Raw genomic sequence first — 17,337 nt, forward strand, 5'->3', positions numbered from 1 at the left:
CTTTCTTCACAATACAGAGCGAGAGTGAACAATTTTTATAATATTGCATAAATTTCTGAAGTTTTCATACAGTACAGTCCGTTACTTGGATTGAACTTGTCTCCGTTCCTGCGCTGAGGAGAATTCTGTACCAGGCAGCAGGGGTAACATTTGGGAACTCTCGATTCGCCAACAAATCCCATTCCCTTTCTTTCTGGTGGATAATGGAGGTGTCGCTGTGTGTAATGGGAAAGTCAGTAAGAATTGTCAGCGAGGATTAATCAGTACTTTCTAATTGGAGATGTTAATTAGTGGAATGTCTCAGACACTGAATTGTAGAGTTCTTACCAAAGATCAATTTAGGATTGAAGTTAAAGTTCAGAATCTCACTGTAAACTAATTTCTGATGAGAGTTTCTGAATTATGGGGAAAGATCACAGACAGCGGCTCTTTCGGGACACTACAGCCCTGAGAACACAATCAGCTACAGATCCGGGATATTAAACTTCAGCCCTGTTACAGGGATTATTGATGTCAGCAGCAACAAATCCCAACTTTCAGAATTAACATAGTTCAGTCCTGGATGTGATTAACAGCAACAATGACAGCAAAATTCATCCTTGACAGTCACTTGTGAATTTGTTTGTGTCTCAGCAGTTGGGATGACTGAGTGAATCCCTCTCCACACACAATGCAGATGATTGGCCTTTCCCCAGTATGAACTCGCTGGTGTGTCACCAGATTGGATGAGTGAGCAAATCCCTTCCCACACTCAGTGCAAATGAAGGGCTTCTCTCTAGTGTGAACTCGCTGGTGTGTCAGAAGGCCAGATGAATCAGTGAATCCCTTCCCACACTTGGAGCAGGTGAATGGTCTCTCTCCAGTGTGAATTCGTTGGTGTACAATGAGGTGCCCTGAATGCCTAAACCTCTTTCCACAGTCCGTGCAGGTGAATGGCCTCTCCTCAGTGTGAACTCGCTGGTGTGTCAGCAATGTAGCTGACTGAATGAATCCCTTCCCACACACAGAACAGGTGAATGGTTTCTCCCCAGTGTGAACACGTTGGTGTGCCGTGAGGTTGGATGACTGTCTGAACCTCTTTCCGCAGTCAGTGCAGATGAAAGGTCTCTCCTCAGTGTGAATAAGTTTGTGTGTCAGCAGGTTGGAAGATTGACTGAATCCCTTCCCACACACAGAGCAGGTGAACGGCATCTCCCCAGTGTGACTGCATCGATGAGTTTCCAGTCTGGAAGGGTAATTGAATCCTTTCCCACAGTCTCCACATTTCCACGGTTTCTCTCCAGTGTGAATGCGTCGGTGGGTTTCCAACTGGGAAGGGAATTTGAATCCCTTCCCACACTCAGCACATTTCCAGGGTTTCTCCATAGTGCCCGTGTCCTTGTTTTGCTCCAGGTTAGGTGATCAGATGGAGCCTTGCCCACACATACAACGCAAGTACAGTTTCTTCCCGCTGTGAATGGTGTGATTTTTTCTTTAGTTTGTGTAACTGGTTAAAGCTCTTTCCACAGTCAGTGCACTGGAACACTCTCACTTGGTTGTGTGTGAGAATCTTGGTGCTTTTCCAGTCATACTGATGTTTGAAATCTTTTCCCAGGTAAATGTAAAAGCAAAATACTGCAGATGCTGGAAATCTGAGATAAAAACAGAAAATGCTGGATTAGCTCAGCAGAATATGTAGAAAGAGCATTTAGATTTGAAACGTTAGCTCTCTTTCTCACCACAGATGCTGTCAGACCTGCTGGATTTATCGAGCATTTTAATCATAGAATCCCTACAGTGTAGAAGGAGGCCATTCTACCCATCAAGCCCACACCAACAACAATCCCACCCATGCTCTATCCCCATACCCCTACATTTGTACTGCCAATCCCCCTGACTAATGTGCAATTTACTGTGGCCAATCTACCTAACCTACACATCTTTGGGCTGTTTTATTGGTCCAAGGTTTTCTGTCTCGTCTTCACTCGTAAAAAATCTTGTTCTCCTATCACCACCGTGCTTCCTGAGGTGTAGTAGCTCTGAGTACAGATTTATAATCCTCATCCTTGTTTTTCCCAACTTTCAAATTTTCTCCAGCCACAACATTCTCTGAGATAAAAGCAAAATACTATGGATGCTGGAATCTAAAACAAAAACAGAAAATGCTGGAAAAACTCAACCCTAAGCTCCGACAAAGGGTCATCCAGACTCGAAACATTGGCTCTATCCTCTCTCCACAGATGGTGTCAGCGCTGCTGAGTTTTTCCAGCAATTTCTATTCTTCTGCCAAGAAATTCTGAGGTATTTGCACTGTTCTCATTCTGGCTTTTTGCAAATACCGTGTTACAATTGCTCCACCACTGACGGCCATGTCTTCAGTTTCTATGGCTCCAAGCTCTGGACTTCCCTTCCTCCCTCCACCTCACTTTCCACCCTTAAGACTCTCCTCAGAACCTAGCTATTTCCCCCAGTTTTTGGTCACCAGTCCTAATATCTCATAAAGTCATAGAGGTTTACAGCATGGAAACAGGCCCTTCGGTCCAACTTGTTCATGCCGCCCAGTTTTAACCATGAAGATAGTCCTAATTGCCCGTGTTTGGCTCATATCCCTCGATATCAATCTTACCCATGTAACTGTCTAAATGCTTTTTCAAAGACAAAGTTGTACCAGCCTCTACTATGACCTCTGGTAGCTTGTTCCAGACACTCACCACCCTCTGTGTGAAAAAATTGCCCCCTGGACCTTTTTGTATTTCTCCCCTCTCACGTTAAACATATGCCCTCGAGTTTTATACTCCCCTATCTTTGGGAAAATTTGTTGACTATCTACCTTATCGATGCCCCTCATTATTTTATAGAGCTCTATAAGATCACTCCTATGCCTCCTGCGCTCCAGGGAAAAAAAGTCCCAGTCTATCCAGCCTCTCATATAACTCAAACTATTAAGTCCCAGTACCATCCCAGTAAATCTTTTCTGCACCATTTCTAGTTTAATATCCATTCTATAATAGGGTGGCCAGAACTGTGCACAGTATTCCAAGTGTGGCCTTACCATGTCTTGTACAATTCAACAGGACGTCCCAACTCCTGTATTCATTGTTCTGACCAATAAAACCATGCATAGAACATAGAACAGTACAGCACAGAACAGGCCCTTCGGCCCACGATGTTGTGCCGAGCTTTATCTGAAACCAAGATCAAGCTATCCCACTCCCCATGCCGAATGCTTTCTTCACACTCTGCCCACCTGTGACTCCACTTTCAAGGAGCTATGAACTTGTACCCGAGATCTCTTTGTTCTATAACTCTCTCCAATGCCCTACCATTAACTGAGTAAGTCTTGCTCTGGTTCGGTCTACCAAAATGCATCACCTTGCATTTAACTAAATTAAACGCCATCTGCCATTCATCGGCCCACTGGCCCAATTGATCAAGATCCCGTTGCAATCCTAGATAACTTTCTTCACTGTTCACTCTGCCACCAATCTTGGTGTCATCTGCAAATTTACTAACCATGCCTCCTAAATTCTCATCCAAATCATGAACATAAATGACAAATAACAGTGCACCCAGCATCGATCCCTGAGGCACACTGCTGGTCACAGGTCTCCAGTTTGAAAAACAACCCTCTACAACCACCCTCTGTCTTCTCTCATCAAGCCAATTTTGCATCCATTTGGCTACCTCACCCTGGATCCCGTGAGATTTAACATTATGCAACAACCTACCATGTGGTACCCGGTCAAAGGCCTTGCTAAATTCCATGCAGACAATGTTGACTGCACTGCCCTCATCTACCTTCTTGGTTACCCCTTCAAAAAACTCCAATTCGTGAGACATGATTTTCCACTCACAAAGCCATGCTGACTGTCCCTAATCAGTCCTTGCCTCTCTAAATGCCTTTAGAACCTGTCTCTCAGAATACCTAACAACTTACCCGCTGCAGATGATAGGCTCACTGGTCCGTAATTCCCAGCAGCCCTTTTTAAGCAAAGGCACAACATTTGCCACCCTCCAATCTTCAGGCACCTCACATGTGGCTGTCGCTGATTCATATCTCTGCCAGGGAACCTGCAATTTCTTCCCTTGCCTCCCACAACACAACACCCTGGGATACACTTCATCAGGTGTGATTTATCTACCTTAATGCACTTTAAGACTTCCAGCACCACCTTCTCTGCAATATGTACACTCCTCAAGACATCACTAGTTATTTCCCTAACATCCATGGCTATTCGTTTTGGATCTCCCCCAACTCTTGTGGATCCACACATGATGTGTCATCACACGTATCTCATTATGTGTCTGGGTGTCAGGTTTTGTTTTATACATTTTGTATTTTTATTCCAATTCAATCAAGTCAAGTCCAATTCAGAGTCTCAACAAGTTGAGACATTCTCGATCCAAGCTGACAAGACAGGGCTCTCACCTCCTGTCCTGGGCTTGATCTACATGATCCAAACTGATTGGAGTAGGCATTGCACCTCCTCCAAGGCTTGATCTCATTTGCATCTTAGCCAAAAGGCCGAGATGCCGCTTTTAAAAATTGCTTCAAATGAAGCTGAAATGTAACCTAATGACTTCAACCAAGCACAGCATGTCAATACTACACTTGATCTTAGCCAAAAGGCCGAGAAGGAATGGGGTGTGTTCAGGTTCACTGACATGCTTTCTGATGTTAAAGCACTATATGAACAGGAGTTATTGTAGTTTCTGTTTGAGAACAATGCTTTGATTTCACAGCAAACTCTTATCACTCATGTACTCCCCTGGGCGGGGCTGGAGCTCTGAGAACGGGCGGCTGGTCTACCCTACTCTCCCTGATTGGCTCCACGGGCTCGGCTGCCTGCGCATGCGCCCTGCCGCACTCTGCCTGCTCTAACCATGATGTTACTCCTCTAACCATAGCGGCCGTTAACTCGGATCTCTGATCGGGAGAAGACCCGCAGCTGAGGGTCCCGCTCAGGAACAACGCAGGGCCGCTGGCTCCATATTCAGGAATTGGGGACCAAACAGGGTGTTTGTGAAGCTTCCCCACTCGCCCATTGCCTCCATCGCTCCCTTTCCGACACCTAGTAAACTTACCCGCTGCAGAAAGAAACAAACAAACCCCTTCGCCATCACCTGCACGACGCATGTGCAAATCACTGGGCGGTACCGCGCATGCCCTAAACACAGGGAGGAAGGGCACATGCGCACGGTCCTCTGTGACGTGTTGAGGGTCATTATGTGGAGATGCCGGCGTTGGACTGGGATAAACACAGTAAGAAGTCTCACACCAGGTGAAAGGACAACAGGTTTATTTGGTAGCAAAAGCCACTAGTTTTCGGAGCGCTGCTCCTTCATCAGGTGAGTGGGATTTCAGTTCACAAACAGGGCATATAAAGACACAAACTCAATTTACAAAATAATGGTTGGAATGCGAGCCTTTACAGGTAATCAAGTCTTAAAGGTACAGACAATGTGAGTGGAGAGAGCGTTAAGCACAGGTTAAAGAGATGTGTATTATCTCCAGACAGGACAGTTAGTGAGATTTTGCAAGCCCAGGCAAGTTGTGGGGGTTACAGATAGTGTGACATGAATCCAAGATCCTGGTTGAGGCCGTCCTCATGTGTGCGGAACTTGGCTATCAGTTTCTGCTCAGCGACTCTGCGTTGTCGTGTGTCGTGAAGGCTGCCTTGGAGAACGCTTACCCGAAGATCAGAGGCCGAATGCCTGTGACCGCTGAAGTGTTCCCCAACAGGAAGAGAATACTCTTGCCTGGTGATTGTCGAGCGGTGTTCATTCATCCGTTGTTGTAGCGTCTGCATGGTCTCGCTAATGTACCATGCCTTGGGACATCCTTTCCTGCAGCGTATCAGGTCGACAACATTGGCCGAGTTGCAAGAGTATGTACCGTGTACCTGGTGGATGGTGTTCTCACGTGAGATGATGGCATCCATGTCGATGATCTGGCACATCTTGCAGAGGTTGCTGTGGCAGGGTTGTGTGGTGTCGTGGTCACTGTTCTCCTGAAGGCTGATTGCCCCCTCCTGATGAGGGGGCATGCTCTACAGATAGAAATGCTGGGTACAAGAGCTCCAGGTTCTATGGATCATGCGTTGCCCACAATACAGAAAGAGGCCATTCGGTCTATCGAGCCTGCATTGACAACAATCCCACCCTAGCCCGGCAACCCCAAATATTTACTCTGCTAATCCCCCTGAAACTAGGGTCAACTTAGTATGGCCAATCAACCAAACCTACACATCTTTGGACTGTGAAAGGAAACCGCAGCATCTGGGGGAAACCCACGCAGACACGGGGAGAACGTGCAAACTCCTCACAGACAGTGACCCAACCCAGGATGGAACCTGGGTCCCTGGCACTATTAGGCAGCAGTGCTAACCACTGTGCCACCCCATGTTGTTCATCTTCATCATTGACAACATTTAGCACAGACAGCAGGGATTATTAGAGAGAATAAACACAGTGCAATGAGAAAGGACACCCAGGGTCAGCTTTGGAGAGCTGTGACTGGTAAAGAAAGGCTTGAGGATTGAAATAATCTGGAGAATGGAGAAAATGAAAACAAACTGAATAATTTGTAACAGGATTAGTCTCCTCTTATTAAAGGATAAAAACTATCACAGCAAGTATAAAACAAAGCTGATTTATGACATAAACGTAGAATTTTAAACTTCAGTCCAGGTAAACAGAGCAGCAATAAACTCCTGGATGGCATTTAACAGTTGTAATAACTTGTATTTATCAATCATCTTTAGCATATTGAAACTATGTGGAGTGTTTCACACAAATTTCAACACCAAGACACAACAGGAGATATTCGGACATTTAACCAAACACTGGATCAAAGAGGAGGATTTTGTGGAGCCTCTGAAAGGAGAGAGGTAGGGAGTGGAGGTGGTTAGGGAGGGTATCCAATGCCCTACAGCCAGATAGCTGAATGTATATCTGGAGTGATAAAAATCGGGGATGTGTCAGAGACCAGAATTGGAGGAGCAGAAAGATCTTGGATGGTTGTTGGACTGGAGGTGTTTATAGAGATAGGGAGGGGTGAGCCCATGGCAGGATTTGAATTTACATCTCAAAATTGTAAAATCAATGCATTGCCAGATTTGAAACCAAGGAACATTGATGAGTACAAGGGTAATGTGTGACTGGGGCTGAATTAGGATAAAGCAAAATACTGATGAAGTTCTGATGAACGATCATGCAGACTCGAAACGTTGGCTCTATTCTCTTTCCACAGATGGAAGCGCTGGAAAGAGTGCAGAGGAGATTTACCAGGATGCTGCCTGGTTTGGAGGGTAGGTCATATGAGGAAAGGTTGAGGGAGCTAGGGCTGTTCTCTCTGGAGCGGAGGAGGCTGAGGGGAGACTTAATAGAGGTGTATAAAATGATGAAGGGGATAGATAGAGTGAACGTTCAAAGACTATTTCCTCGGGTGGATGGAGGTATTACAAGGGGGCATAACTATAGGGTTCGTGGTGGGAGATACAGGACGGATATCAGAGGTAGGTTCTTTACGCAGAGAGTGGTTGGGGTGTGGAATGGACTGCCTGCAGTGATAGTGGAGTCAGACACTTTAGAAACATTTAAGCGGTTATTGGATAGGCACATGGAGCACACCAGGATGATAGGGAGTGGGATAGCTTGATCTTGGTTTCAGATAAAGCTCGGCACAACATCGTGGGCCGAAGGGCCTGTTCTGTGCTGTACTGTTCTATGTTCTATGTTCTATGCTGTCAGACCAGCTGAGATTTTCCAATATTTTTGACTATGAATTAGAATGCAGGTCGCAGTGTTATGAATTTATAGCAGATTGAGTATGAGAAGAAAGCTCGGGGAGATTTGGAATAATTAGGGCTGAAGGGAGAAAAGGCAGGAATAGGGGTCACAGCAGCAAATTGGCTGAACCAGAAGAGCCTGGAGCTGTCACAGAGGTGGAAGTAGACGCCCTTGGTGATGCAATGAATATGGGTCAGAAAATCAGCTCAGGGTGAACTTGACACTGAGGTGATGAATAATTGGTTCAGGCTCATCCCTGTGGCCAGGATAAGAGGGTCCAACCAATCAAGTCAGTTGTGAACTGGCTGCTGTGCCAATAGGTTCAATTGATAGTGTATCTTTTCCAACACTCAATGCAGGTGAATAGTTTATCTCCGCTGTGAATGTGCTGATGTTTAGAGCTTTATAAACTCTTCACACATTGAGAACACTTAAAAAGGCTTTGAGCAGAGTGAAGTACTTGAAGATTGGTAAGGCTGGATGAACATATGAACCATTTCCCATCTTTGGAGTGGATGGATACCATCTCCCTGGGCGTGAACACCTGGGTTGTCAGGATTGAAGCCCTTGCAACAGGATCAAATATGAAAATAAAAGTTCAGTTATGGAGCAGCTTTATTAAGAGGAAGACAGAACAAACTGAGACTAAAGGTAAAATTCAGGCAGTGATTCACAGAAGAACATGAGCTCCACACTTCCCATGTGATATCAGGACAGCAGAGTTTACTTCTTTTCTCGCAGCTCCTGGTTTTCTTGCAGAGTTTCCAGCTTTCTTACTTCTTTCTCTTTTTTTTCTTTTCATTGTTCTTTTCTCCAATACACCAAACGCCATGAGGACTTTTCTTATGCTCGAAACCTCCCCCAGCCGTCTCCCCTGAGGCTCCCAATAAGAACTGTCCGTGGACATTTCATGACACAATCATGTGCTTCTTGTCCAATTAGAGGTGTGTTCATATAAACAGCACCCACCTGCTTCGAGAGCTCACTGATTCTTTTGTTATTTCATATAACTCCTGCTTTCCCACTATCTCAGCATGATGAAGGTGGCACAGTGCTTAGCACTGCTTCCTCACAGCATCAGGGACCCGAGTTCGATTCCCGGCTTGGGTCACTGTCTGTGTAGAGTCTGCACATTCTCCCTGCGTCTGTGTGGGTTTCCTCCGGGTGCTCCGGTTTCTTCCCACAGTCCAAAGACATGCTGGTTAGGTGCAATAGCCATGCTAATTTCTCCCTCAACGCACCCGGAGTGTGGCAACTGGGGGATTTTCACAGTAACTTCATTGCAGTGTTAATGTAAGCCTACATGTGACACTAATTAACTTTAAATTCACTGTTCAAAACTCAGACAGGCTTGTTCAAGACATGACTTTAGCTCTATGTAGTCATAGAATAGAAGTCATAGAATCCCTACAGTACAGAAAGAGGCCATTCGGCCCATCGAGTCTGCACCGACCACAATCCCACCCAGGCCCTACCCCCATATATTTACCCACTAATCCCTCTAACCTATGCATCCCAGGACACTAAGGGCAATTTTTTTTTTTTAGCATGGCCAATCAACCTAACCCGCACATCTTTGGACTGTGGGAGGAAACCGGAGCACCCGGAGGAAACCCACGCAGACATGAGGAGAATGTGCAAACTCCACACAGACAGTGACCCAAGCCGGGAATCGAACCCAGGTCCCTGGAGCTGTGAAGCAGCAGTGCTAACCACTGTGCTACCGTGCCGCCCCTGTAGTGTACCCTACAGATCAAGACCAAATGAATTAACACAACTCCTACAGACTACATTAATACAGTGAAAGAACACAAACCCTACAGACTGTATTAACACACAATGAAAGAACACAACTACTACAGACTATATTAACACAGTGAAAGAACACAACTCCTACAGACTATATTAACACAACTCCTACAGATTATATTAACACACAGTGAAAGAACACAACTCTCCTACAGACGATATACATATACACAAAATGAAAGAACAGAATTCTTACAGACTATCTGGAGACTGGGTGACTGAGTGAAGCTCTTCCCATACACAGTAGTCTTATGGTTCCTCTTCACTGAATGTGCTGGTGTTTCTGGGAGCTGGATGATTCAGTGATTCCTTTCCCACACACAAAGCAGGCAAATGGCCTCTCTCCAGTATGACTGTGCCAATGAGTTTCCAGCTGGGATAGGGAACTAAATCCCTTCCCACAGTCGCCACATTTCCAGAGTTTCTGTCTGTTATGGTGTCCTTGCGTGTCTCTCAATCTGATCATTTGAATCCATGAATAGAATTTGACAGGGTGTAGATAGGCCAGTCGGCCCAACCAGTCTCTGCTGGTGTTTATCTTACAATTGAGCTTTCTCGCATCTTTCCACTTCTAAATCTGTCATTGTGACCTGATATTCCCATTTCCCACAACTGTTTGTCCAGCTGCCTTCAGAAGACATTTTGTTATATTTACCACCACTGAGGCTAAGGTTATCAAATGTTGCTGCTGCTGTGTCGTAAATGATTGAACTCAGCAACTGTAAAGTTTCATCAATATCCATGTTGAGCAATGATTTATTGATGTATCTGTAAAATATTTCACTGTTCTATACATATTCCTTGATAATATAATTCATAATGGAGGTGTCACCGTGAGGAACGTGCAGGACAGCAAGAATTGACAGTGACGATTAATCAGCACTTTCTAATCAGAGATACTCATCAGTGAAAGCTTTCAGACACTGAAATGTAGCTTTTTCACCAAAGATCAATTTGGAATTGATAATGTTGAGACATTTATTGTGAACAAGTTCCTGTTCTTTAATTAAGGGGAAAGATCACAGATGGTACTTTTAAAAAAGGACACAGCAGCCCCAAAGACAAGTGAATCCCCAGAATATTAAAACTCCAGCCGGTTACAGGGTTGTTAATATCAGCAGAAACAAACCTAATATACTCAGACTGTAAGTCTTGGATGTGATTAGCAGCAGGCGTATAATCAACAATAATCAACAATAATCAACACCCACAGTCACTTCTGCATTCGCTGGTGAGTCTGCAGTTTGAAGGAACTTAGAATCCCTTTTTCACACACACACCAGGTGAACAGTCTCTCCTCAGTGTGAATTTGCTGGTGTGCAGTGAGCTTAGGTGACAGCCTGAAACTTTTTCCACGGCGTGCAGCTGAATGGAGTCTCCTAGATGTGAATCCGGTAGTGTGACTGGAGGCCGGATAGCCGGGCAAATCCTTTCCCACACACGGAGCAGGTGAACGGTCTCTCCCCAGTGTGAATTCGCTGGTGCCTCACCAGGTCAAATGATTGAGTAAATCCTTTCCCACACTCGGAGCAAGTGAACGGTTTCTCTCCAGTGTGAGTCCGTTGGTGTACAGTGAGGGCAGAAGAATGTCTGAACCTCTTTCCACAGGTAGTGCAGCTGAATGGCTTCTCCTCAGTGTGGATTCTCTGGTGCTCAATGAGCACAGATGATTGCCTGAAACTTTTTCCACATGTACTGCATCTGAATGGATTCTCCTCAGTGTGAATTCGCTGGTGTAACTGGAGGCTGAATAACCGGGGAAATCCCTTCCCACACTCGGAGCAGGTGAACGGTCTCTCCCCAGTGTGAAGTCGCTGGTGTCTCACCAGGTCGAATGACTGAGAGAATCCCTTCCCACACTCGGAACAGGTGAACGGTTTCTCCCCAGTGTGAGTGCGTTGGTGTACAGCGAGGGTGGATGACTGCCCGAAACTCTTTCCACAGTAAGTGCAGCTGAATGGCTTCTCCTTCGTGTGAATTTGCTGGTGTGACAGAAGGCCGGATGAGCGAGTGAATCCCTCCCCACACGTGGAACATGTGAATGGCTTTTCTCCAGTGTGAACTCGCTGGTGATTCAGCAGGCTGGCTGACTGAGTGAATCCCTTTTCACACACGGAGCAGGTGAATGGTCGCTCCCCAGTGTGAACTCGCTGGTGTGTAGTGAGGGTGGAAGAATACCTGAACCTCTTCCCACAGTGAGTGCAGCTGAAAGGCCTCTCCTCAGTGTGAATTCTCTGGTGTAACCTCAGGGAGGTCTTCTGAGTAAATCCCTTCCCACAAATGGAACAAATGAACGGCCTCTCCCCAGTATGACTGTGCCGATGGTATTCCAGCCGGGATGGATAATTGAATCTTTTACCACAGTCCTCACATTTCCATGGTTTTTCCATGGTGCTGACCTCTTTGTGGGTCTCCATGTTTGGACGATCAATTGAAGCCTCGTCCACGCATGGGACACGTGTACAGTTTCTTCCCAATGTGAATGATTCAATGTTGTTTCAGACTGTAACTGGTTAAAGCTCTTTCCACGGTCAGTGCACTGGAACCCGGGTCTGTATGTGTCTCAGGGCTTTTCCACTCACATTGATGTTTCAGATATTTTCTTGGATACAGAATGGAAGAACATTCCTCCTTCTTATTTCAAAAGCTGATGACCTTGAGGTTGTGAATAATCAAGTGATTCAACCAAGCTGTTTATTTTGTGTTTCGCATCTCCAAATCCTTCATTTCTAAGTCCTGTAAAAAAAAACAAAAATAATCACACTGACTGCAGCTTGGAAATTCAGAACAGGGAAATATAGTTTTAATGGAATTGTTCTTCCTCTCGTTTTCCAAAACTATAATCATGCCCAGTCCACACACACTCCCATTTCCCGTGCAGAATTCCAAACACATCAACATCGCCATCATTTGTTTCGTTCATTGCAAGTTTTCTCCCTTCCTCTGTGCTGGCTGGGTTCACTTCTCAAGCTTCTTTGCTGGAAGAAGAGCAATTAGGGATGGATAATGAATACTAGCCTAGCCAGAGATGCACTCATCCCCCCACCCCTCCCTATACCTTCCTACCTCACCCAAAGTCCCTCCCAATTCCCCCACCAATCAATCCCTCCCAACATCTCTCCCCTTCCAATTCCCCCCCAACCTCCTTCCCCAGATCCCCTCAATTTTCAGCTCAGACGGGTCTCTGAATCCCTTCCCACAATCCCCACATTTCCACGGTATCTCCCCACTGTGACTGTGCTTGTGTCTTGACAGGCCAGATGATTGGCTGAATCCTCGTCCACACAAAGAACACATGTACGGTTTCTCCTCACTGTGAACGATGCTTTTTCCTTCCATGTTCAAAATCCGATGATATTCAGTTATGATAAATTGAGTGACTTTGTCAGATCCTGATGTAATATTTGATTTCAGTTTCCCAACTGCAAATCCTCCCCTTCTAATACCTTTTGAAATTGATTTAAAACAGAAAAAAGGGAGTGAGAAAGAATCCACAAAAACACAAAGGCAGGTTGTGAAATTGAGCTGAATGAATCTGGTAATTAGTGGGACCGGTACTAGGAAAAAGTGACCACGAAAACTGCTGGATTGTTGTAAAAACCCAACTGGTGCAGGGAAGGAAACCTGCCAGCCAGTCTGGAACTGCACAAGAGACCAAGTGACAGGCAGAAAGAGAGAGTTGGTGAAGGACAGAACATAGAACATAGAACATAGAACATTACAGCGCAGAACAGGCCCTTCGGCCCACGATGTTGCACCGACCAGTTAAAAAAAAACTGTGACCCTCCAACCTAAACCAATTTCTTTTCGTCCATGAACCTATCTACGGATCTCTTAAACGCCCCCAAACTAGGCGCATTTACTACTGATGCTGGCAGGGCATTCCAATCCCTCACCACCCTCTGGGTAAAGAACCTACCCCTGACATCGGTTCTATAACTACCCCCCCTCAATTTAAAGCCATGCCCCCTCGTGCTGGATTTCTCCATCAGAGGAAAAAGGCTATCCCTATCCACCCTATCTAAACCTCTAATCATCTTATATGTTTCAATAAGATCCCCTCTTAGCCGCCGCCTTTCCAGCGAAAACAATCCCAAATCCCTCAGCCTCTCCTCATAGGATCTCCCCTCCATACCAGGCAACATCCTGGTAAACCTCCTCTGCACCCTCTCCAAAGCCTCCACATCCTTCCTGTAATGTGGGGACCAGAACTGCACACAGTACTCCAAGTGCGGCCGCACCAGAGTTGTGTACAGTTGCAACATAACGCTACGACTCCTAAATTCAATCCCCCTACCAATAAACGCCAAGACACCATATGCCTTCTTAACAACCTTATCTACTTGATTCCCAACTTTCAGGGATCTATGCACACATACACCTAGATCCCTCTGCTCCTCCACACTATTCAAAGTCCTCCCGTTAGCCCTATACTCAACACATCTGTTATTCCTACCAAAGTGAATTACCTCACACTTCTCCGCATTAAACTCCATCCGCCACCTCTCGGCCCAACTTTGCAACCTGTCTAAGTCTTCCTGCAAACTACGACACCCTTCCTCACTGTCTACCACACCACCGACTTTGGTGTCATCAGCAAATTTGCTAATCCACCCAACTATACCCTCATCCAGATCATTAATAAATATTACAAACAGCAGTGGCCCCAAAACAGATCCCTGAGGTACACCACTTGTAACCGCACTCCATGATGAATATTTACTATCAACCACCACCCTCTGTTTCCTATCCGCTAGCCAATTCCTGATCCAATTTCCTAGATCACCCCCAATCCCATACATCTGAGAGGGATTTTATATACCATTAAATTGACCGTAAATCCAACGGAATCTCCCAAGCTCTCAACGTCCACCTAGAAGGACCAGAGTAGCAGGTGCATGTAAAACACCATCGAACCAAGCTGAGGTCACACAGCAACTAGAGAACAATAGACAGTTTGTCCCAGTGGGTTAGCAGAAGAGGCAGCTGATGGAGTTGTCTCAATCTTAGTGACAAAGAAGCTCCATGAGCTCCTCACACTTGTTATTGGAGGTGAGGATGGAGGAGGCAGGGGAGAGAGAGAGCCCTGCAATAGGAACTAACTTGTATCAGAAATATTAAAAAAGATCAGACACTGTATTTCGCAAAAAACTGATTTATATAACTTTATTCCAGAATAGTAACATTTATAATTGGGCTGGAGTTTATTAACTTCAGCAGAAACAGACCAAAAAGAACATGGTTCAATCCTGGATGTGATTTTTTAACTTATAAATCTGCTGGTGTTTCACAATGTGGGATGACCGAATGAAACCCTTCCCACACTTGGAGCAGGTGAATGGTTTCTCCCCAGTGTGAATTCACTGGTGTACAGTGAGGTCAGCTGATCGCCTGAACCCAGTCTGACAGTGAGAGCACCTGAACGGTCTCTCATCAGTGTGAAGACGTTCATGGCACCTCAGATGTCCTGAACTTTTAAAACACATCCCACAGTCCTGGCACTTAAAAGGTCTCTCCTCAGTGTGAACTCGCTCATGCCTGTGCAGATTGGATGAATTAGTAAATTCCTTCCCACACTCCGAGCAGGAGAATGGCCTCACTCCGGTGTGAACTCGCTGGTATATCAGCAAGTCAGATGACTGAGTGAATCCTTTCCCACACTCAGAACAGGCGAATCGCCTCTCCCCAGTGTAAATTTATTGATGATTCAGCAGGTGGGGTAACTGAGTAAATCCCTTCCCACATGTAGAACAGATAAATGGTCTCTCTCCAGTGTGAATGTGTTGATGTTTTTCCAACTGGGATGGGTAACTGAATTTCTTCCCACAGTCCCAACATTTCCACGGTTTTTCCCTAGTGGGAAAGTATTTTTTACTTCCATGATTGAAATCTGATAGTCTTCAGTTCACGATAAATTAGGTGATTCTGTCAGATCCTGATATGTTTGCTTTCAGTTTCCCAACTGAATTCCTTCCTGTCTAATATCCTGTGAAATTATATAAAACAGGAAAAAAGAATTGAGAGACACCCCACAAAACACAGGTTATGAAATTGAGCAGAATGAATCTGAAAATCTGTGGGGCCGGCACCAGGAAAAAGTAACCATGAAAGCTGCTGGATTATTGTAAAAATCCAAATAGTTCACTAATGTCCTTCAAGAAAGGGAACCTGTCTGGGCCAAAACACAAAAACTGGCCTCCAGGAGATGAACAGAGAAAGAGAGGATGGGGGGAGGTGGGGGTGCGCTGGGAGCGACAGATACTGAAGGAGAAAGATTACATACATTAACAATACAAACAGAACATTAACAGAATTTCCAAAAAAACCACAACCTCAGTCCCCTAGAATGACTATGGTAGCAGCTGTGTTTGAACACTACCACCTCCAAGTTCGTGCCCAAGTCACACACCATTCTGACATCCAGTACTGGATGAGAAGAAACGTCCTCTATTTAAATATTGGAAAGACTGAAGCCATTGTCTTCAGTCCCCGCTACAAACTCCACCCACAAGTAACTCTGAGACAAACACAGGCTGTCACAAACTTGGGGTCATATTTAAACCCAAGATGAGCTTCCAACCAAATAACTGCATCACCCCCAAGACTGCCAATTTCTACTTCAGTAACATCGCCCGACTCCACTCCAGTCTCAGCTCATCTACCTCTGAAATTTTCATCCATTCCTTTGTTACCTCCAGACATAACTAACCTAACGCACTCCGGCCAGCCTGCCACATTCAACCTCTCTGTAATCGTGAGGTAATCCAAAACTCTGCTGCCTGTCTTGATCACCCCTGGGCTCAGTGACCTACAAAGGTTTCCTTTGCAGAAGAACCAAAATATCAAAATGCTCACCTTTGATTTCCTCCACGGTTGTGACAATCCGTATCTCTGTAATCTCTGTTAAGATTCTCCTTAAAACCTACCTCTTTGAACAAACAGGTGATCTTTTGACCACCTGCCCTAATATCTCCTTACATGGCTGCATGTCAATTTACAATATTTCTGTGAAATAACTTTTGATAGTTTAATTATTTTAAAGGCACAATATAAATACTAATTACGATCAATGACTTGTACATTACAACTCAAAGTGTGAAGCAGTTTGATGGACAAGTTGTTTCCATATTTTCATTGAGAAAAATTTGAAGAACATTACCCCCAATAAAGATGAGGCTCGCGAATGCGTTGCAACGCACATTGCCCCTCACAAAGGTGGCGGCGCATGCTCCGTACTGAACAAAGACCGTTAACTGGGATCTGCAAAGAGGAAAAGAGCGGCTCCGCTCCGATCATTCGTGGATCGGTATATAATTTTTCCGGGTTTCCGGTTTACACAACATATTTACAAAGCCTCTCAGCCCACCCGTCGGTTCCATCGCTCCCTCCGAGCCGCCATTCCATTCACTTACTGACTGGACATTAGATTACTGTCTCCCCATCGCCATTACTCAGGCCGCGCATGCTCCGTTCCCAGCCCCGCCCCTCTCGCTCCGATTAATTGGAGGACCAGCGGCTCCCGTTTGGTCCTCCAGTCCCGCCCTTTCTCTTCCCATTGGTCCGGAGTTGCTGTCAATCTGCCGGGTGTTGTGACGGTTTCAAATGGTGAGAGCGGCCACAGACTCAGGCTGACTTGCTGATTATTATGATGTGGAGATGCCGGCGTTGGACTGGGGTAAACACAGTAAGAAGTCTCACAACACCAGGTTAAAGTCCAACAGGTTTATTTGGTAGCACAAGCTTTCGGAGTGTTACTCC

General features: G+C 45.4%; 1 protein-coding gene and 1 non-coding gene across 2 annotated transcripts in view; both read right to left on the reverse strand.

The window, feature by feature from the left end:
* The window catches only part of LOC144510913 (uncharacterized), an 81,891-nt gene extending 64,862 nt beyond the window's left edge, over positions 1-17,029 (reverse strand). The window contains exons 1-5 of the mRNA XM_078240970.1: positions 16,739-17,029; positions 10,962-12,315; positions 10,123-10,298; positions 611-1,393; positions 86-215 (exon numbers count right to left, since the gene is read on the reverse strand). Coding sequence (XP_078097096.1) covers positions 86-215; positions 611-1,393; positions 10,123-10,298; positions 10,962-11,996 — 2,124 coding nt within the window. The 5' untranslated portion in view covers positions 11,997-12,315; positions 16,739-17,029. The remainder of the gene's footprint in view (positions 1-85; positions 216-610; positions 1,394-10,122; positions 10,299-10,961; positions 12,316-16,738) is intronic.
* LOC144510947 (U2 spliceosomal RNA) lies at positions 4,430-4,621 on the reverse strand. The gene has a single exon (XR_013500714.1). It is a non-coding gene; the product is annotated as a U2 spliceosomal RNA (small nuclear RNA).
* Positions 17,030-17,337: the final 308 nt, after the last annotated feature.

This window comes from Mustelus asterias, chromosome 23, assembly GCF_964213995.1.
Source record: "Mustelus asterias chromosome 23, sMusAst1.hap1.1, whole genome shotgun sequence".
Classification (NCBI taxonomy): Eukaryota; Metazoa; Chordata; class Chondrichthyes; order Carcharhiniformes; family Triakidae; genus Mustelus; species Mustelus asterias.